Genomic DNA, 24100 nt, shown 5'->3' on the forward strand with positions numbered 1-24100 from the left:
CATCCTCTGCCTCCATAAGGTTCTTCATCATGTAGAAAAAAAGGAGTTCTGTGTCCCTGTATTAATTATCATGGCCTCAATCAGATTGCCATCAAGTTTTCATATGCACTACGCATTGTCCCAGCAGCCTTAAAACCTTAGTAGAGAAGAGTAGATTCCGCAAGCTCTTGACCAAGGGTATACAGTATCAGACCATCTACATTCTCTGCCTCCATAAGGTTCTTCATCATGTAGAAAAAAGGAGGAGGTCTGTCTCATCTCATCTCATTATCTCTAGCTGCTTTATCCTTCTACAGGGTCGCAGGCAAGCTGGAGCCTATCCCAGCTGACTATGGGCGAAAGGCGGGGTACACCCTGGACAAGTCGCCAGGTCATCACAGGGCTGGCACATAGACACAGACAACCATTCACACTCACACCTATGGTCAATTTAGAGTCGCCAGTTAACCTAACCTGCATGTCTTTGGACTGTGAGGGAAACTGGAGCACCCGGAGGAAACCCACGCGGACATGGGGAGAACATGCAAACTCCACACAGAAAGGCCCTCGCTGGCCCCGGGGCTCGAACCCAGGACCCGGGGGCTCGAACCCAGCGCTAACCACTACACCACCGTGCCGCCCGGAGGAGGTCTGTGTCCTTGCATTAATTATCATGGCCTCAATCAGATTGCCATCAAGTTTTCATATGCACTACCCATTGTCCTTAGTGGACAAGTTCAAATTACATTACATTACATAGCATTTAGCAGACGCTCTATCCAGATTGACATACAACGGGTGCAAAAGTCAGGTACACAAAGTGCTGAACTTCTAGATAAGAAAGTTCTAGTGCCAAGTGAACAAGTGACAGCAACACCTAGTGTAATATGCTGTTGAAATCCCAATACTCAAACAAACCAACCATACAAAGTATAACTAAACAGAGAACTCAAAACAGCTAACCCCAGGCTACACCGTACACAGCCTTGGTTGGTCTAGACTGAAATGCAGTTACACAGTAGGCAGGGAAGAAGAGGAGAGGTGCAGCCTCTTCAGTCTGTGCTTGAAGGTGGCCAGGGAGTCAGCAGTTCTGATCTCAATGGGAAGGTCATTCCACCAACGGGGAACCAGGACAGACAGCAGTCTTGAGCAGGCTGGGCCCTACAAATATTTAGTAATAACATGGTCTGGTCAGCATCCCTCCACCTTCCAGGCATTTGTGAAAGGCATCCTCTCATCTCATCTCATTATCTCTAGCCGCTTTATCCTGTTCTACAGGGTCGCAGGCAAGCTGGAGCCTATCCCAGCTGACTACGGGTGAAAGGCGGGGTACACCCTGGACAAGTCGCCAGGTCATCACAGGGCTGACACATAGACACAGACAACCATTCACACTCACATTCACACCGACGGTCAATTTAGAGTCGCCAGTTAACCTAACCTGCATGTCTTTGGACTGTGGGGGAAACCGGAGCACCCGGAGGAAACCCACGCGGACACGGGGAGAACATGCAAACTCCACACAGAAAGGCCCTCGCCAGCCACGGGGCTCGAACCCGGACCTTCTTGCTGTGAGGCGACAGCGCTAACCACTACACCACCATGCCGCCCCTGAAAGGCATCCTCAGATAGATAATATTTTGCTTCCTTTTAAGCAATGCATTTACCGCATCAAGCTAATCCTGCAGAGATCTTTTCATCAAAGTGAGTTCCACATAGCCTGAATGGAATCTCAAGCTTGCATGTATATAAAGTATTACAGTGGTTTGAAATTGCTGCTTAGTAATGCCACAGACAGATACCGGCTAGACTAGACCAATATCTCTTCCCATTCTGATGGATTTGACTCTAACCGTGACTCAGCAGTTCACACACAACTGGGACAAAATTGCTTCATTAATGCCGTGGGATTATCAAGCGCTGATTAATAGTGCACTGCAACACTCCAGTTATACTCATGCTTTAGCTCCTGTACCTGTTCCATTAGGTAAAGTTTTTAATTTTGCATGAACAGTGATCCATATATCATAGTAGAGCTTGTTGCTAATTAACCCCCTGCCACATGACTTTCAATTATATTTATACCCAAAGAAAAGTCTGCCAGCTATTCAACTGACCTACATTAATCCAGCTGTATTCTCACCAATATCTATCAGTTTCAATGGTATATATATATATATATATATATATATATATATATATATATATATATATATATATATATAAACATAAACTGTAACTGTTGAGTGCTTTTTGCACACAATAACTAGCTGAAAATGCATCACGTACTGCCCAGATAAATAAGTCACACCCCTCATAATGTAAGCAGTGAAAAGATTAGCCAATGTTACATGAATTAACAATGTAGCCCAGCTCACATCACAGCTGCTTTTAGACGAGTTTCACAAGCAGGTTCACTCGATTTGCACTACAATGCTAGTTTTGCCCTTGCAACCAGTCACTGACAACCATGGTCCCGTCCTATAACCAATCACTGATCACCACTTTTTGTCCCAGTCTCTCACCTCTTTGTTCTTCATTTTAAACTTTCTTTAATACGACTGTATTTCTGGGACCAAGTCTCATCCTCATCTTCTCAACATGCCGCAGTGCTGTGTCCCTCGCTGTTTGAATACAACCCCGATTCCAAAAAAGTTGGGACAAAGTACAAATTGTAAATAAAAACAGAATGCAATAATTTACAAATCTCAAAAACTGATATTGTATTCACAATAGAACATAGACAACATATCAAATGTCGAAAGTGAGACATTTTGAAATTTCATGCCAAATATTGGCTCATTTGGAATTTCATGACAGCAACACATCTCAAAAAAGTTGGGACAGGGGCAATAAGAGGCTGGAAAAGTTAAAGGTACAAAAAAGGAACAGCTGGAGGACCAAATTGCAACTCATTAGGTCAATTGGCAATAGGTCATTAACATGACTGGGTATAAAAAGAGCATCTTGGAGTGGCAGCAGCTCTCAGAAGTAAAGATGGGAAGAGGATCACCAATCCCCCTAATTCTGCGCCGACAAATGACGCGGTACGCGGTGGTCCGGATCACCGTATTTTCCATACAAAACGAGGGCATTAATTAATTATTTTTCCTGGATTGTGGTCCGGTTCACCGTATGCTGTATTATATTACGATATAAATAAAAACTTACCAAAATCATACTGTGTTTGTCATTTAATACGAGTTTTTTTACAAAGTCGTACATCATTTGTTATTTTTTCTCAAACCGGAAGAGAAATGCATGCGTAAAACACACGCGCAATAAAAGATACCAGTTCTAACGCATGTAAAAAAGCGGGAGCTGCCACGAGGGAAGTGAAAAATTATTTTACCAACTTTCGTCATTATGTCTCAGGGTGGTTATGAACAGCTTCTAAGGAATAAGAAAAAATGTGCTAGAGACTACAAAGCAACAGAAGAAAGGGCAAAGGAAAGAATTTATTCTAAATTAGGGGAAGAAGTAGCTGAAAATTTAAAATTTATTTGTCTTCTGAACTTGGTGGTCCGGACCACACCTGAAAACGGCGTGGTCCGGACCACAACGGTAGTCCGGACCACCGCGTACCGCGTCAAATAGTGGAGCAATATCAGAAAGGAGTTCGACAGTGTAACATTGCAAAGAGTTTGAACATATCATCATCTATCATCAAAAGATTCAGAGAATCTGGAAGAATCTCTGTGCGTAAGGGTCAAGGCCGGAAAACCATACTGGGTGCCTGTGATCTTCGGGCCCTTAGACGGCACTGCATCACATACAGGCATGCTTCTGTATTGGAAATCACAAAATGGGCTCAGGAATATTTCCAGAGAACATTATCTGTGAACACAATTCACCGTGCCATCCGCCGTTGCCAGCTAAAACTCTATAGTTCAAAGAAGAAGCCGTATCTAAACATGATCCAGAAGCGCAGACGTCTTCTCTGGGCCAAGGCTCATTTAAAATGGACTGTGGCAAAGTGGAAAACTGTTCTGTGGTCAGACGAATCAAAATTTGAAGTTCTTTATGGAAATCAGGGACGCCGTGTCATTCGGACTAAAGAGGAGAAGGACGACCCAAGTTGTTATCAGCGCTCAGTTCAGAAGCCTGCATCTCTGATGGTATGGGGTTGCATTAGTGCATGTGGCATGGGCAGCTTACACATCTGGAAAGACACCATCAATGCTGAAAGGTATATCCAGGTTCTAGAGCAACATATGCTCCCATCCAGACGACGTCTCTTTCAGGGAAGACCTTGCATTTGCCAACATGACAATGCCAAACCACATACTGCATCAATTACAGCATCATGGCTGCGTAGAAGAAGGGTCCGGGTACTGAACTGGCCAGCCTGCAGTCCAGATCTTTCACCCATAGAAAACATTTGCTGCATCATAAAACGGAAGATACGACAAAAAAAGACCTAAGACAGTTGAGCAACTAGAATCCTACATTAGACAAGAATGGGTTAACATTCCTATCCCTAAACTTGAGCAACTTGTCTCCTCAGTCCCCAGACGTTTACAGACTGTTGTAAAGAGAAAAGGGGAAGTCTCACAGTGGGAAACATGGCCTTGTCCCAACTTTTTTGAGATGTGTTGTTGTCATGAAATTTAAAATCACCTAATTTTTCTCTTTAAACGATACATTTTCTCAGTTTAAACATTTGATATGTCATCTATGTTCTATTCTGAATAAAATATGGAATTTTGAAACTTCCACATCATTGCATTCCGTTTTTATTTACAATTTGTACTTTGTCCCAACTTTTTTGGAATTGGGGTTGTAGATCCGAGTCCAAGAAACCATGCAACTGCCAGGGAGGAAATGTTTACTCACTTTAAATATTTATAAAATGTAATATCTCCAAAAAGAAAAGTTTAAAACAAAGAACAAAGAAGTGAGAAGGTGGTTGTGATGCACCCGATAGCATACATCATCAACACCTATGATAATAATGAGGACGGCTGCTGATAGCATGACGAAAATGTCAAGGTAAACAATATTTGCAAAGCCATAATGTATAAATCTTGTAATTTGATCATGTTATTTTGACATGCCGTAATTTGATATGCCAAATGTAACCTTTTGACGATTAAGATACAGTATGTTGAAGCTGGTTAAATCCTATATCTATCTATCATAATAATAATAATAATAATAATAATAATAATAATAATAATAAATTTATAAACTGTTCACACCCTAATTAAAGGTAGACTGTCTTTCAGATTTTTCAAGTGTAGGTCATAAAAATAATTTTCCCCAACACCCAATTATTTTTGTTAAGTGGATCGAAAGCTACGGAATTCGAAAATCACTGACTTCCAATTTTATTAGGTTTTTAAAAAAATAGAACAATTAATGAATTTACGGCCATGTGGCCCTAAATTCTCCACTGTTTTTTCCTACTTCACCATGACCCAATTCAAGATGCTGCGTCATGCGTCACTTGATGGGCTATCCCCGTTCACGCAAGGCATTGTGGGACACAAACTTGAAACAGGAGAGAAAAATGGAGGACGTGAGTGTGCGAATGAAACGTGAAAGACCGACAACAGTAATGGAAAGTGAGAAGAAAAGACATGATGTTATATATGAAGGAAAGGAAACGCAGGACCAAACTAATAAATATGGGCGCTCAGCGAGCACCTCGGTGTGATCAGCTGTTCGTTTAGCGACAGAATGATGGAACTGTTAGTGCACGCTCAAAGGTAAACCTGTAGATGGCAGTAATGCAACACTGTGGATGCCAGCTGCTGTAAAACCCAAAAGAAGAAGAAGGTAAACCTGCGCATGCGCACACGGACTTCCTCTGTCTGCTTGACTGCACGAAGCGAGCGATTTCATGCACATTATTTGCTTTAATCCCCTCAAATTAAATAACTTCCCAGCCACAGAATTTTTTTTGTGAGATATTACAGAAATAAACATATATCACAATGACCAAATTTCAGAGGGAACTAAATTTCACCGATTTTCTGAAATCAAAAAGCCTTATAACTTTAATAAACTGATTATAAACCATTCATGAACCCTTTATAATGGTTTTCTTAATGTAAAGTGGAACTTTTTTTTGCCTTATTGGTTAATCTATTCATGACATTTATCTTTCTGAAGAGTCCATGGTTTGTTTTAAAAGGGTGAAGGTAAATGCTTTTTGCCCTCAAAAGTGGAGAATTCAGTTTCTTGAAATATTTTGTAACAGCCACTCTGTCAATAATAATAATAATAATAATAATAATCATAATAATAATAATAATAATAATTTCTGGGAAAACTGCACCTTCACTGCCTTGGTATCAAGGAAATATTTATTTTGCACGAAGTATTGTAACTGAATGTCAGAAACAAATCATTCAAATGTTGGCCTTTACATTTGAAACTTACTTCAGGTTGCTCAGTACGTTAAACTATAATTCACAATCACTCTAACAGCAATAATACACTAACAGCAGGCCAACAGCACAGAAAGATACCTGGAACAAGCATCCATTCCCATAATTCTATGATGATAGTTTAGCCAATTAGTTCTCTTGTTAAACTAACTGATTATCAGGCAATACGCGACTTTATGAGTTAAATATTGAATTCCACACTGCCAGCCGTAATCACATAGAGAATGACAGTTTACTGACCCAAATAAACTATAGTGATCTGGAACAGCTGATCATATTATTTGAGAGAACTGTGCAACTGAATAGACAAATATTTCTGAAGGATTTCAGTATGTACCGTATCTGCAAAACTTCGAATAACTATTGAAACAAGACTCAAATGTGGTTGGACAGTTGAAAAAAAAAAAAAAAGGTTGTATTAAGTCAGCTTGTGGAGCACCCGAAAAGTTGCTGATTTATAACAAAGTGGGATGACATTAACAGTGTACATCCAAAAGCAAGGCTGTACAAAATGAGACAGAACTTTAAGGCCATGTGTCTTGACAGGAATTAAAGTTAGAACACTTTTGAACCATAATTGGTGAGGAAAAAAAATAAACCCTGCACAGCAGATTTCAAAATGTCACAACCCCTGTTGTGCGGCGCTATATACACCATTTAAAGAGAGTGCATTTCTGCTGAGAAGTAAAAAGTGAAGTGGCTTACACCCAACCAATTTTTAAAAAGTTTATATATATATATATATATATATATATATATATATATATATATATATATATATATTATATACAGTGGTGCTTGAAAGTTTGTGACCCCTTTAGAATTTTCTATATTTCTGCATAAATATGACCTAAAACATCATCAGATTTTCACACAAGTCCTAAAAGTAGATAAAGTGAACCCAGTTAAACAAATGAGACAAAAATATTCTACTTGGTCATTTATTTATTGAGGAAAATGATCCAATATTACATATCTGTGAGTGGCAAAAGTACAGTATGTGTGACCCCCTTGTGCAGCAATAACTGCAACTAAACGTTTGCGGTAACTGTTGATCAGTCCTGCACACCGGCTTGGAGGAATTTTAGTCCATTCCTCCGTACAGAACAGCTTCAACTCTGGGATGTTGGTGGGTTTCCTCACATGAACTGCTCGCTTCAGGTCCTTCCACAACATTTCCATTGGATTAAGGTCAGGACTTTGACTTGGCCATTCCAAAACATTAACTTTATTCTTCTTTAACCATTCTTTGGTAGAACGACTTGTGTGCTTAGGGTCATTGTCTTGCTGCATGACCCACCTTCTCTTGAGATTCAGTTCATGAACAGATGTCCTGACATTTTCCTTTAGAACTCGCTGGTATAATTCAGAATTCATTGTTCCATCAATGATGGCAAGCCGTCCTGGCCCAGATGCAGCAAAACAGGCCCAAACCATGACACTACCACCACCATGTTTCACAGATGGGATAAGGTTCTTATGCTGGAATGCAGTGTTTTCCTTTCTCCAAACATAATGCTTCTCATTTAAACCAAAAGGTTCTATTTTGGTCTCATCCATCCACAAAACATTTTTCCAATAGCCTTCTGGCTTGTCCATGTGATCTTTAGCAAACTGCAGACGAGCAGCAATGTTCTTTTTGGAGAGCAGTGGCTTTCTCCTTGCACCCCTGCCATGCACACCATTGTTGTTCAGTGTTCTCCTGATGGTGGACTCATGAACATTAACATTAGCCAATGTGAGAGAGGCCTTCAGTTGCTTAGAAGTTACCCTAGGGTCTTTTGTGACCTCGCCGACTATTACACACCTTGCTCTTGGAGTGATCTTTATTGATCCACCACTCCTGGGGAGGGTAACAATGGTCTTGAATTTCCTCCGTTTGCACACAATCTGTCTGACTGTGGATTGGTGGAGTCCAAACTCTTTAGAGATGGTTTTGTAACCATTTCCAGCCTGATAAGCATCAACAACGCTTTTTCTGAGGTCCTCAGAAATCTCCTTTGTTCGTGCCATGATACACTTCCACAAACATGTGTTGTGAAGATCAGACTTTGATAGATCCCTGTTCTTTAAATAAAACAGGGTGCCCACTCACACCTGATTGTCATCCCATTGATTGAAAACACCTGACTCTAATTTCACCTTCAAATTAACTGCTAATCCTAGAGGTTCACATACTTTTGCAACTCACAGATATGTAATATTGGATAATTTTCCTCAATAAATAAATGAGCAAGTATAATATTTTTGTCTCATTTGTTTCACCGGGTTCTTTTTATCTACTTTGAGGACTTGTGTGAAAATCTGATGATGCTTCAGGTCATATTTATGCAGAAATATAGAAAATTCTAAAGAGTTCACAAACTTTCAAGCACCACTGTATATATATATGTATCACAGTACTGTGCAAAATGTCAGAGTGCAAGCACTTATGGATGTATGTGCAGGGGAGAGTGGGGAGCAAACTTGTAACGAAGCCAAATCGCAAAATGAGAAACATGGTCAAAAGGCAGGCAATGGTCGGTCAATCGGCAAACAGAGCAATACAGACGAGACAAGTAACGTAAACAGAGAGAAATAGCGACGGTCAGAATAACTAGAGTCAGGCAGAGATAAAGATAAAGGCTTGGTATGGACTGGAAAACACAGAACGATACTTCGCAATGAGGTGGAATGTGAGTGAGGCTTAAGTAGTGTGGCTGATGAGTTGTGAATGAATGACAGCTGAGTTCAATAAGCTGGTGACGGGGGGGGGGGGGGGGGGGGGGGGGGGGGGGTGCTGTGCTCTTTGGGCGTTGTAGTCCTGAGTAGCCATGTTTGTAGTTTGCCTAGTGCTGTCATTCTCAATGCCTTTCCTGACACAAAAATTCTTACAAAAAAGGAAAGTTGCCTTCAAGAATAAAGAAATTAAATGTTTCTAAGAATAAAAAACATAGTAGTAAAAAAGAAAAAAGAAAAGATAAAACAATAGAGCAGTAATCTATGGAAGTGCACTGCTGCCACACCAGAAATAAAAAAAAAAAAAAAATCAGTATCACATAAAAAGCATCACTGTGAAATTTTTATTTTTATAACAATATATTTTTCACATTATAACAATATATTTTAATGTTATGACGTGAAATGTTTCACGTTATAATGTGATAATTTGGTATAATGCAATAACTTTAAACTCATGTTTGAATCTGTGGTTTGAATCAGGTGTGTGGAGAATAAACTAGGTAATATGGGGAATAAACTGGGCAATAAACTGGGTAATACGGGGAAATAAACGAGGTAATACGGAGAATAAACTGGGTAATACGGAGAAAAACGGTAATATGGAGAATAAACTGGGGAATAAACTGGATAATATGGTGAATAAACTAGGTAATATGGCTCATTTACATGATTTAATCAAGTTCTACATCATGCTTGGGTTGAACTGCAGTAAAGTTGGAAATGTATTCACAGATTCAAACTTCCTGAATCAATAACTCTTAAGCAAAACATTCTTAGAACACAATAGACATCTCTTTCCTACTGTACCAAAGTAGACAACGAACTACAATGTACAACCCCGATTCCAAAAAAGTTGGGACAAAGTACAAATTGTAAATAAAAACGGAATGCAATGATGTGGAAGTTTCAAAATTCCGTATTTTATTCAGAATAGAACATAGATGACATATCAAATGTTTAAACTGAGAAAATGTATCATTTAAAGAGAAAAATTAGGCGATTTTAAATTTCATGACAACAACACATCTCAAAAAAGTTGGGGACAAGGCCATGTTTACCACTGTGAGACATCCCCTTTTCTCTTTACAACAGTCTGTAAACGTCTGGGGACTGAGGAGACAAGTTGCTCAAGTTTAGGGATAGGAATGTTAACCCATTCTTGTCTAATGTAGGATTCTAGTTGCTCAACTGTCTTAGGTCTTTTTTGTCGTATCTTCCGTTTTATGATGCGCTAAATGTTTTCTATGGGTGAAAGATCTGGACTGCAGGCTGGCCAGTTCAGTACCCGGACCCTTCTTCTACGCAGCCATGATGCTGTAATTGATGCAGTATGTGGTTTGGCATTGTCATGTTGGAAAATGCAAGGTCTTCCCTGAAAGAGACGTCGTCTGGATGGGAGCATATGTTGCTCTAGAACCTGGATATACCTTTCAGCATTGATGGTGTCTTTCCAGATGTGTAAGCTGCCCATGCCACACGCACTAATGCAACCCCATACCATCAGAGATGCAGGCTTCTGAACTGAGCGCTGATAACAACTTGGGTCGTCCTTCTCCTCTTTAGTCCGAATGACACGGCGTCCCTGATTTCCATAAAGAACTTCAAATTTTGATTCGTCTGACCACAGAACAGTTTTCCACTTTGCCACAGTCCATTTTAAATGAGCCTTGGCCCAGAGAAGACATCTGCGCTTCTGGATCATGTTTAGATACGGCTTCTTCTCTGAACTATAGAGTTTTAGCTGGCAACGGCGGATGGCACGGTGAATTGTGTTCACAGATAATGTTCTCTGGAAATATTCCTGAGCCCATTTTGTGATTTCCAATACAGAAGCATGCCTGTATGTGATGCAGTGCCGTCTAAGGGCCCGAAGATCACGGGCACCCAGTATGGTTTTCCGGCCTTGACCCTTACGCACAGAGATTCTTCCAGATTCTCTGAATCTTTTGATGATATTATGCACTGTAGATGATGATATGTTCAAACTCTTTGCAATTTTACACTGTCGAACTCCTTTCTGATATTGCTCCACTATTTGTCGGCGCAGAATTAGGGGGATTGGCGATCCTCTTCCCATCTTTACTTCTGAGAGCCGCTGCCACTCCAAGATGCTCTTTTTATACCCAGTCATGTTAATGACCTATTGCCAATTGACCTAATGAGTTGCAATTTGGTCCTCCAGCTGTTCCTTTTTTGTACCTGTAACTTTTCCAGCCTCTTATTGCCCCTGTCCCAACTTTTTTGAGATGTGTTGCTGTCATGAAATTTCAAATGAGCCAATATTTGGCATGAAATTTCAAAATGTCTCACTTTCGACATTTGATATGTTGTCTATGTTCTATTGTGAATACAATATCAGTTTTTGAGATTTGTAAATTATTGCATCCCGTTTTTATTTACAATTTGTACTTTGTCCCAATTTTTTTGGAATAGGGGTTGTAATTTTATTCAGAAGAAATCGTTCTCCGAGCTGGACAAATAACATTGATCTCTTTGTGCAGCCGGTTGTGAGATGAGTGCGCAGGGACCGTCTAAAAAGCACAAGACTGAAAAGAGATGCTCCGAAAATCTTCAGTAACTTCACCCTTATTCACTGGAGTGCCACTAAAATCACTGCACACATCAACAGCCTCCTGTTTGTGATTTTGGCAACTTCTTTATTCCTTACTAATCTACTTTCTCGTCTCTGTCACCTTTTTTTGTTTGTTTGTTTGTTACATTTTTATTTTCACTTTTTCGCTGAATTAGGGACACACTTCAGAAACGTGAAGCAGACTGTCTAAATCCATGGAAGCCATAACAGGTGATGCATTTCCTGCTTGGTTGGGGTCATCAGAAATGTTCCTCATGTACTGTACGCACTGAGATATTCACCCATGCACTGACAAAGACCATCAAACACATGATAAAGTTTTAGTTCATGAATAACCCATGAAAGAGATAGGAAAGTGCTCTTACCAGTGACCAGGAAGGTGCAGCGGCCGGCTCCGGCCTCATTGATGACGTCACACGTGTATTCTCCGTAGCCGTCTCGGCTGAGGCTACGCACTGAGTACTCAGTCTCATCGCTTGTGTCGAAGTGGCCCGCATGCAGCAGACGGGAGCCCAGACGCCACTCATACCGCAACACCCGTGAAGGATGAGCTCGCAGGACACGGCAGGTCATCGGTACTGGCCGGCTCAGACCCTGTCGAACCTCCAATGACACAGGCTCCACAGCTGGCGGGTCTGCGGACAGCCAGAGGAAGAGGGTCAGGATGTGACAGCACACGTGGCGCATACTACGCAGTACAACTGGTATGATGATGCCCAACACTGAGGGAAAGGAACTGAAGTCATTGACTTAGCAGTACATATTAACATTTCCATGGCGATTATTCTATTTCCTTGTTTAATCACTCTTTACACAGTGTATGACTGATCAATGTTTTCTCAACACTGTTGTCTTAAACATTTCATCAAAAATGACCAGATATGGAAATAACACAAATCAAAAAATAAACTATCATCTGTTTAAACTGTTTGGAAGGATATAATGTGTCATAGGTCTGAATTTGTGATTTTTTTTTCTTGTCTGATTAGCAGGACCAGAATTATATCGGGCATAGATGAAGTCAAACAGCTTTGGATAATTAACTTGCCTTCCATTTGCCAATCTGATAAGCTTGGACAGAAGTCATAGTGGAGCAAATAATGCAGCAAAAACAGTGAGGGGAAGTAGCAACAAACAACCAAGCCTTAAATTGTCTGAAATTAATTGCTTCACATCAACATAAGGCCAGACAGAGAGAGTCACTTAAACACTGCGGGTGAACAGCGTAAAACTAATGAGCACAGCACCAAATGCATCCAAAGGGACATTTTTATTTTGCCCCCTCAGGTTCAATCCTGTATATTAAAAATATACTTTGTGGAGGACGCAAACTTGTGAAAGACTCCACAGAATGAGTGCGTTGTCTTTAATGAAAGCTTCACTGACATCTCGTAGGGTGTAGAGTTTCTCTATTTATTTTGATATTTCGTGGAGAGTGCATATGGAAAAAAAGACGGATCATCTCATCTCATCTCATCTCATCTCATCTCATCTCATCTCATCTCATTATCTGTAGCCGCTTTATCCTGTTCTACAGGGTCGCAGGCAAGCTGGAGGAAAGGTCAACCTCTCGGTCAAAATAACATATTTTCCATTATAACTCAAAAATGGTTGCTGATAGACAGATGTTTACTATTATGAGCATATAGGAATGCCCATATGGGCTTTCATTTGGCACCGTGATCTTTGACCTTGAGTGACCTTGAAAGGTCAAACTCAAGGTCACGGATTTTCAGAGGGCTGTAATTTGAAAACGGTTGATGGCAGACAGATGCTTATTATTATTATGAGTATATAGGAACTCCCGGCGGCACGGTGGTGTAGTGGTTAGCGCTGTCGCCTCACAGCAAGAAGGTCCTGGGTTCGAGCCCCGGGGCCGGCGAGGGCCTTTCTGTGTGGAGTTTGCATGTTCTCCCTGTGTCCGCGTGGGTTTCCTCCGGGTGCTCCGGTTTCCCCCAAAGACATGCAGGTTAGGTTAACTGGTGACTCTAAATTGAGCGTAGGTGTGAATGTGAGTGTGAATGGTTGTCTGTGTCTATGTGTCAGCCCTGTGATGACCTGGCGACTTGTCCAGGGTGTACCCCGCCTTTCGCCCGTAGTCAGCTGGGATAGGCTCCAGCTTGCCTGCGACCCTGTAGAAGGATAAAGCGGCTACAGATAATGAGATGAGATGAGATGAGATGAGGAACTCCCATATGGCCTTTCATTTGGCACCATGATCTTTGACCTTGAGTGACTCTGAAATTTCAAACTGAAGGTCACGGGTTTTCAAAGGGCGATGACTTTAAAATGGTTCATGATAGCCAGATCTTTACCATTATCAACATATACGTACAGTAAGAAGTCCCATATGGGCTTTCAGTTGCCATCATGACCTTTGACCTTGAATGATTTTGAAATGTCAAACTCAAGGTCCTGGATTTTCATAGGACTATAACCTGACAGCTGATGATTGAGAAATATTACCATTATCAACATACAGGAATAAATAAGTGCTGCCAGGCGAGGTTTGTTTTGCCTGGCAACACTTGTTCCAACAAGGAAATGCAAGACACATAATTCCCCCATGTTGAACAAGACAGCTTCATTTCAGGTTTTACGACAACAATAAGTCAGTTTTTAATCTTAAATACAGCATAAACTGTAGCTCCAATCTAATCTCATCTCATCTCATCTCATTATCTGTAGCTGCTTTATCCTGTTCTACAGGGTAGCAGGCAAGCTGGAGCCTATCCCAGCTGACTACGGGCGAAAGGCGGGGTACACCCTGGACAAGTCGCCAGGTCATCACAGGGCTGACACATAGACACAGACAACCATTCACACTCACATTCACACCTACGCTCAATTTAGAGTCACCAGTTAACCTAACCTGCATGTCTTTGGACTGTGGGGGAAACCGGAGCACCCGGAGGAAACCCACGCGGACACGGGGAGAACATGCAAACTCCGCACAGAAAGGCCCTCACCGGCCACGGGGCTCGAACCCGGACCTTCTTGCTGTGAGGCGACAGCGCCAACCACTACACCACTGTGCCGCCAGCTCAAATCTAATATTAGCCTCAATCTGACTAGACTATAAACTATTCTGGCCTGAGTTTCCCAAAAGCATCACATCACAAATATAATCGTTAAATGGTAGAGAGAGCAGCACAATGAACTCTCTCTCTCTCTCTCTCTCTCTCTCTCTCTCCGAGTTAAGATGCTGTTAGGGTTAAGATGCTTTTGGGAAACCCACCCCTGTCCAGGGCTACGGTACCTTATGATTTGTTTATAGCAGACACATATGCTGACCTTTTCCGCCGTTCAACATGGTTGATCATTTCAGTATTGTTCAATGTAAATGAAGTCATTAAAATTTCAAGGAAATTTATGACACTGGAGCGAACAGATTATTTCAAACGCATCCAAGGCCATAATACTAGCCTCTGAAAAATCCTTGAGTTTTTTTTTAATACAGATGTGGCAAAGAAAAATTAATTAAAATAATAATCATTTAATTAAACTCATTATTTGGAAACAACATATGATTGGGTCTTTTTATGTGAGTAAATTAGGGTTGTTGTTGTCGATGCCTCTGAGCAAAGTCAGTCAGTAGCTTTTTGACAAAAAACAAAAACAAAAACCTATGCCACTAGTTCAGTAAGGAGAGAAAAAAAAATGGACAAACAGGAGAATTTGAATAAGTAATGATTAATCGAACAAGGTGGTTATCATATTTTTTTAATTGAATCCATCAGCCTGAATCTTTTGGGGTTTCATTATGTTAATTGGCTAATTTTCTGTGAAGCCATAATTGCCTCATGTAAATCTGAACAGCGCTGTGTCTGAATCTGTGGGTCTGGATTACTGTACATGCACATACGCAGCATGTCAGAACATGGACTGTCCAGCTGTGGTGGGTCTGAAGTACAAAGCACCACTGGTTGGGTTTACTCAAATTGTTGTTGGAAACAAATTTCCTTGATTCATTTATGCTGCTCGGAAAGAGGGAGGATTAAGGATTAAGGACAAAATACACAGTGCCAGTCAGAAGTTTGGATGCCGACTCATTCATATTTTTTTTTCTGTATTTTGACTATTTTCTACCTTGTAGAACAACACCGATGGTGTCAAAACTATGAAATAACATCTGGTGTATAGATGGAATTTTTTGAGAAACAAAAAAGGTGTTAAAGCTAGACGGCCTTTCGATTTCGTAAAATCGGTGAAGTTTAGTTCCGTCTGAAATGTGGTCATTGTGATACAGTATGTTTGTTTCTGTAATATCTCACAAAATATCAGGCCATTCTGTGGCTGGGAAGTTATTTAATTTGACGGGATTAAAGCAAATAATGTGCATGAAATCGCTCGCTTTGCACAGTCAAGCAGACAGAGGAAGTCCGTGTGCGCATGCGCAGGTTTACCTTCTTCTTTTGGGTTTTACAGCAGCTGGCATCCACAGTGTTGCATTACTGCCATCTACAGGTTTACCTTTGAGCATGCACTGACAGTTCCATCATTTTGTCGCTCAACGAACAGCTGATCACACCGAGGTGCTCGCTGAGCGCCGATATTTATTAGTTTGGTCCTGCGTGTCCTTTCCTTCGTATATAACATAACGTCTTTTCTTCTCGCTTTCTTTCCGTGACTGTAGTCGGTCTTTCACGTTTCATTTGCACACTCACATCCTCCATTTTTCTCTCCTGTTTCAAATCTGTATCCCACAATGCCTTGCGCGAACGGGGAAAGCCCACCACGTGATGCATGATGTAGTATCTTGAATTGGGTCATGGTGAAGCAGGAAAAAATAGGGCCACGTGGTGTTAATTCATTAATTGTTCTGTTTAAATAAACAAATGAAATTGGAAGTCAGTGATTCAAATTCAGTAGCTTTCGGTCCACTAAACAAGAATAATTGAGTGTCGGGGATTTTTTTTTTTTAATGACCCACACTTGAAAAATCTGAAAGGGAGTCTACCTTTAAAATAAAACAAAATATACAGTATGTTGGGCAGCACGGTGGTGTAGTGGTTAGCGCTGTCGCCTCACAGCAAGAAGGTCCGGGTTCGAGCCCCGTGGCCGGCAAGGGCCTTTCTGTGCGGAGTTTGCATGTTCTCCCCATGTCCGCGTGGGTTTCCTCCGGGTGCTCCGGTTTCCCCCACAGTCCAAAGACATGCAGGTTAGGTTAACTGGTGACTCTAAATTGAGCGTAGGTGTGAATGTGAGTGTGAATGGTTGTCTGTGTCTATGTGTCAGCCCTGTGATGACCTGGCGACTTGTCCAGGGTGTACCCCGCCTTTCGCCCGTAGTCAGCTGGGATAGGCTCCAGCTCGCCTGGACCCTGTAGAAGGATAAAGCGGCTACAGATAATGAGATGAGATACAGTATGTTTCATATTTTTAGATTCTTCAGAGTAGCCAGCGTTTACCTTGATGACACTTTGTGCACTGTAGGCATTTTTTTAACCAGCTTCATGAGGTAGTCACCTGGAATACTTTTCAATTCACAGGTCTGTCTCGTCAAAAGTTAATTAGTGCAATTTTTGCCTTCTTAACGCGTTTGAGATCAAACAGTAAATCCAATAAACAGCCCTATTCTACAACAGTAGTAATCTATATTATGTCAAGAACCGCTTAACTAAGTAAAGAGAAACGACATCCATCATTACTTTAATTCTTTCAATTAAAAAAAAAAACATTGGATTTGAAGGTGTGTCCAAACTTTTACCTCGTTTTATACTTATAAATTTGTGAGGGTGGTTTGCTTAAAACATGTCAGTACTTTACGCTCCAGTTTCAGAGCATAGGCTTATCTGAACCACAGTATGCTTAAAAGCAGGGAACAAGATGAAGCGCCGCAAACAACTGAACTGCATCACACCAGGCCCGGCGCCATGGGGGGGCGAAAGGGGGCGTCGCCCCCTCGTGGCTACAGCCCCGCCCCCTCAACGGAGACTCAGATCACTTAATTGTTTTCTTATGAAAATATAATGTATTATAGACGTATTAATAATTTGCATTTTCAAATACGAAATATTAAGTGGTTGCACATTGCACAAAAATACATTTTACATAAATCACTACTAAAACTGGCACGGTAGAACAAATCTGATTGGTTGTTATGATTCTTACGTTGCAATCGTAGAATTCAACTGTATTAAGGTAGGATTATTTCAAAAAGCCTGAATTTAATATTAACCCTGTTTTAGACATATGTATCAATCCTAACTACTGGGGACTAGTTATTGTGGGTGTATGTGTGAAATGCTGACACAGCCGCGCACACCTGTGATAAGGACAAGGGGAGGGGTCATGTGGGCGGGCGGGCGGGGATTTTACATGTACACTTACAAGTGCACTGTCTCTGCAATATCCTGCAATATGCAGTCAGTTTACGGGAGTAGTCTTTCCCCTTCCGAATTAAACGAATTCAATCACAATATTGTGAATCCATTTTCTTTCTTTGTAGGCTAAGTTTATCTCCGTTTATGTCGGTGTATGTGTTCATATATGGTCCGCTTTGTGCGCAAATAGCGTAAGAATATGTGTCGTTGACGTCACCCCCCATGCAGCGGGGGTGAAAATTCATCACTTCAGAGTGTTTAGTCCCCTACATGCCTAAACTGGGATCGCGGATTAAGTGGTTAGCGTTGACTCGGTGCGAGTCAGGAAGGCTATTACTGGTGCAGCCGCGGGGTCTGTTGATTTTTTAAAATTATGATTTTGGCCGCCGAGCCAAGTACCTTAGACTTGCATTGACGTTTTGTTTTCATGCCGCGGAGCTATTTGTATGTATTTTAAATGTAAAGGACTTGCCTGTAGGTTTGTGTGTGTTGTTTTATGTTTGGCATCTTTCCGGTTGTAGCGCGTGTCTGTGAGAAAATTGGAGGAGAGGGTTACCAGGTGGGCACGGGTGCTGATAAAGCGCAACTGCCCTGGTAATATGCCACATGATTTTCCCGGACTAAAGCAACCTTCGGGGCCGTGGTTTTGTGGTTGGCGCAGTTAATTGTTTGAAACACGTTGTCAGACCGCCATCACTACTACACACTATATGAAAAAATATTTGCCCCCTTGCGATTTCTAATTGCCCCCTTAGTAAACTGTTCCTGGCGCCGGGCCTGCATCACACTGATGAGCCTCAAATTGGATCCAAGCAGACAAAAAAAAAAGCTTCAGCACTCAAGGCTTCTTTTCCGAAGAAAATTCTCGGCTGGATTTTATGAAAGTGACTTTTTTTTCTCAACAAGATGCACTACACCTTGCTGTCTGGGCAGGAGTTTTTTTACACATATCAAAGCAGTTGACTCGCTCAAGCCATTTCTACATGCCTGTAATGTTCTTTGCTTTAGAACGCTGCGTTTTGGCTCTTGATCGAGTTACTAAAGGCAGCTTTGTAGCGGGCGAGCGTCTGCTTCCCCTGCTAGGCTCACACGACACAGCCAGGGAAAGCAGCCTCAGTGGACTGGCACAGGGAGATACACGGACTGGGGAACTCCGCCAGCTGAGAAAGTCTCCACTTATTCAGTGGGAAGCTCTGGGTGATGAGCAGAAACAAGGGAGCTGCTCACATGTCTCTGGCAGTGACTCAATCGCATAGCACGCTAAACAAAACCTGAAAATTGAAACCTCAGAAGGACGGCGCAGGTGTACCTCATATCTTGCCCTCATTTCACATGGCAACCCAATAAGATTGTTTGTTGTACCTGGAATTGCTGTCTGTCACTTGTGCACTTTAGCTTGCCAAATGCTCACTGCACATGAAAGTAAACATAATGATGATTCAAAAGTAAATTGTATTACCGATTTAAAAAGTCTACACGGCCATGTTCAAACTGCAGGGTTTTGTGATGTGAAAAAAAAAAAAAAGAATCCCAAGATAAATCATGTCAGATCAGATCATTTTCCACTTTTCTGGAACGGTGATAGAGCAACCAAGAAAATTCAAGTGGTAAGCAAACAGAAATGTTTAGGGGGAAAAAAAAGAAAGAAAAAAAACTTATGATAACTGCACATCCCTGAACTAATACTTTATTAAAGCACCTTTTGCTCATAATGGAGCACTCAGTCTTTTTGCGTACGAGTCTACCAACTTAGCACACCATGATTTGGCAATTTCATTCCACTTTTCTTTGCAAAAATGCTCCAGATTTCTGAGATTGCAAGGTGGTCTATGCACAGCCCTCTTCAAGTCATTTCGCAGGATTTGAATCGGATTTAGATCTTCGTTCTGACTGGGCCATTCAAAATGCTGACCTCCTCCTCCTTCTTCCTCTTCTAAAGCCATTCCTTTGTTAACTTTGACTCATTATCGTTCTGAAAGGTGAAAATTTCCTAACAGAGGCCTATAGGTTTTGTGCCAAATGAGATCAACTGTGAGCTACTGCTCACTTACATATCCCCGCTCTTGCTTATATCAGAATGCAAGCAATCGAAGGAATAGGACACTTATTAGGGCGGCACGGTGGTGTAGTGGTTAGCGCTGTCGCCTCACAGCAAGAAGGTCCTGGGTTCGAGCCCCGGGGCCGGCGAGGGCCTTTCTGTGCGGAGTTTGCATGTTCTCCCCGTGTCCGCGTGGGTTTCCTCCGGGTGCTCCGGTTTCCCCCACAGTCCAAAGACATGCAGGTTAGGTTAACTGGTGACTCTAAATTGACCGTAGGTGTGAATGTGAGTGTGAATGGTTGTCTGTGTCTATGTGTCAGCCCTGTGATGACCTGGCGACTTGTCCAGGGTGTACCCCGCCTTTCGCCCGTAGTCAGCTGGGATAGGATCCAGCTTGCCTGCGACCCTGTAGAAGGATAAAGCGGCTAGAGATAATGAGATGAGATGAGATGAGGACACTTATTATGAATGTTGACTTCAACAAATAATTAACCCTGAAACAAGTAAGTAAAGAGCAGTGTCTCTCCCCAGGGATTTCAAACAGGATCCTGGTAAACTGTCATTTTGAAATAGCATTTTGCTTCTTGAAATAGCGTCAAAATCCACCCTATTTTGTTTCATAAATCTGGGCTGCCAACTCTCACGCAATGAGCGTGAGACACACGCGTTTGATTGTCTTCACACGCTCACACGCCATACCTCCGATTTCTCACGCTAGAAAAAAATCTAGTTTATCTATCTGATCTAGGCTACCCATTGCGTCGCGCCAACCACTTGCGATCGATCAATTACGCCTTACGCACGGCTAAACAGGCAGAGAGGTGTTCCCTTCTGTACACACTCCCCTATGGTAGGTGGCGCATCTAATGATGCTGCACTCGCCGGAAGTTGGATAATTGCCTACCGTCAATTTAGAGGAAGAGGAGAGAGAAGAAGGTATCCGAGTTGAAGACGGGTGTCTCAGACAGGTTTGTACATATGCACGCCAATGTGTGGTGTTACTGGCGTAATTATTAACTTATATAAAGTTTCTTAATCGTTTTGGCCTATAAGTGTTGTGAGAATATTTAATGCCATATCGAGAGCTGTGTACTAGGCATGCTAAATCATTATAGGCCAACTGCCGTGCCACAGCCTCTATCTTCCCCAACAAGCAGCACGGGAGAGCACCTCCTTAGCACACGTTTATTAAGGCGCATTTTTAGTTTGTTTACTGTATGTTATCATACTTTACGACTTTATTTGAAGCCATACTGGAAATGTTGTAAAATAAAGCAAGTAAGAGATAATATTACAAATGCAAGAAGAGCCATTAGCCACCATGCCTATTGTTTATTTACAGGGTATTTATTTTTAATTATTTATGATGTATGTAATTGCTCAGTTAAAGTAAATAAAGCATGGTCACCTGTAATATCAAAGAACTTGGACTTGTGAATAATTAAAAAAAAAGGCAGAGAACAATATACTGAGGAGACAGGGTTTCAAAGAGGGCAAGGCAGGTAGAGAATATTTGTCAGATAACAGGCCCTGACGAATGCTCTATTACTAATAAGAAACATAGATAAGAAATAAATTAATAAGAAATATATTAATATAGCTTATTTAAGTATGACCAGATTTTTTAAGCCCAACTTTGTGTGCACATTCCCACCTATGGCCAAGGTTCAGCTTTTTGTGTTTCAATACTGTTCAAAATTAATCATTTTAATGTTTCTTGTAGCACATGCACATTTTGCTTACTGTTTAAGCATTTTATTTGTTCTTTTGCTGTTGATATTTTTCCCCATGCCAATCTTCTGCTGAACCCAGTGGTGGGGAAAGCCCTTAAATGCATAATGAATAGTCAGTGAGGGACAATCTTATTTTTTGCAACAGTTATTAAAAACTTAACATTTAGCTTCAATTCAGAAGGTGTTTAGGCTTAGCTGATGAAATATTTTCAAACGTGAACTTGCCTTTAAATCTGAAACACAGGTCTATAGGGCTACAGGAACATTGGCAGTCATCTGTAGTTTTCTAGTGTGGAGGCTTTTAAGCCAAAACTTGGTGCTTTTGTTGGCCACAAGCTGAAGGCCTGGCAAGTCAGGGTGTGTAAGAATGTAGGTATGGCACAGCAGGCCACTCCAAAAATCCACCAGAATGCAGGAACATCTACTAAATCCAAAATCTCACCCCCACCCCCCCCATTGTCCATCTCCAGCTGGACGACCCACAAACAAAACACCAGAATGCAGGGGGACAAGTGAATATCAAACTGAATACAAAATTCCCACTTACTGCATGGTGTGCGGAAAAATTTTGCCGTCTACCCCCCCCCCCCCCCCCCAAAAAAAATAAAAAATCTCACTCCAAGGAATTTCGAAAAGTTGGCAGCCCTGCATAAATGCATGCAGTTGGTAAACAGGAAGTCGATGTTCGACAGACCTGAGAATGGTACACATGGTATAGAACCCCAAGCTGAAGCTCGGTACCAAATATCAAGCAGTTATGATTTGTAGTTGCTGAGAAAAGTGTGATGAAAATTTTGTAAATCCACACTATACGTTTTGTAAATACATTCAGTCAGTAAACAGGAAGTTGATGTGAAACAGACATGAAAACAGTACACACGATATACAACCCCAAGCTGAAGTTTGGTACCAAGTACCAAGTGGCTATGATTTGTGGTTGCTGAGAAAAAGTGTGTTTCGGACAGGCGGAAATACCGCGATGTGGACGGACAGAAGGACAGAGGTAAAAAAACAGTATACTCCCCCTCCTTCGATCATGCTTTGGGGTTGGGTTGCAGCCAGCGGCACAGGGCACATTTCATTGGTCGAGGGAAGCATGGATTCGAATAAATACCAGCAAACTCTGGAAGCAAACATCACACCATCTGTAAAAAAGTTGAAGTTAAAAAGAGGACGGGTCCTACAGTAAGACGATGATCCAAAACACACCTCAAAATCTACAATGGAATACCTCAAGAGGCCCAAGCTGAAGGTTTTGCCCTGGCCCTCACAGTCCCCTGACCTAAACATCATTGAAAATCTGTGGATAGATCTCAAGAGAGCAGTGCATGCAAGACAGCCCAAGAAACTTGTAGGACTGGAGGCCTTTTGCAAGGACGAATGTGTGAAAATCCCCCAGGTAAGAACTGAAAGATTATCAGCTGGCTACAAAAAGTGTTTACAAGCTGTGATACTTGCCAAAGGGGGTGTTACTAGGTATTAACCATGCAGGGTGCCCAAACTTTTGCTTCAGGCCCTTTTCCTTTTTTGTCATTTAGAAAATGTAAAAGATGAAAATAAAAAAAATTGTTTTTGCTTAAAGTATTAAGGGAATGAGGCATCTTTAACTTTATGCCTTTTGGAGATCAACTTGCTTAACTGTTCAGATTTCGTCAATCAAACTTCAGTATGCTCAAATACAAGAATGTGAACCAAAGTTGAGTGACTATAGTGACATGTTGAATTAGCATATATATCTCATCTCATTATCTCTAGCCGCTTTATCCTTCTACAGGGTCGCAGGCAAGCTGGAGCCTATCCCAGCTGACTACGGGCGAAAGGCGGGGTACACCCTGGACAAGTCGCCAAGTCATCACAGGGCTGACACATAGACAACCATTCACACTCACATTCACACCTACGGTCAATTTAGAGTCACCAGTTAACCTAACCTGCATGTCTTTGGACTGTGGGGGAAACCGGAGCACCCGGAGTAAACCCACGCGGACACGGGGAGAACATGCAAACTCCACACAGAAAGGCCCTCGCCGGCCACGGGGCTCGAACCCGGACCTTCTTGCTGTGAGGCGACAGCGCTAACCACTACACCACCATGCCGCCCCTACACACACAGTGCTGTGCAAAAGTCTTAGGCACATGTAAAGAAATGCTGTAGGCCAAAAATGGCTTAAAAATAATGAAATTAAATGTTTCAACATGAAGAAATAAAATTCTATAAACAGTAATCAGTAAGTCATAATAAACGAAACAAAGTCAATATTTGGTGTGAGACAACCCTTTGTTTAAAAAAAAAAAAGAATAGTAGTCTCAGGTCCA

General features: G+C 41.6%; 1 protein-coding gene across 1 annotated transcript in view; it reads right to left on the reverse strand.

Annotated features, from left to right (window-relative positions):
* Positions 1-24100, reverse strand: part of LOC132882654 (MAM domain-containing glycosylphosphatidylinositol anchor protein 2-like) — a 555131-nt gene that overhangs the window by 148577 nt on the left and 382454 nt on the right. Inside the window, exon 9 of the mRNA XM_060915736.1 lies at positions 12054-12323. Coding sequence (XP_060771719.1) covers positions 12054-12323 — 270 coding nt within the window. The remainder of the gene's footprint in view (positions 1-12053; positions 12324-24100) is intronic.

This window comes from Neoarius graeffei, chromosome 3 (assembly GCF_027579695.1).
Source record: "Neoarius graeffei isolate fNeoGra1 chromosome 3, fNeoGra1.pri, whole genome shotgun sequence".
NCBI classification, from domain to species: Eukaryota; Metazoa; Chordata; class Actinopteri; order Siluriformes; family Ariidae; genus Neoarius; species Neoarius graeffei.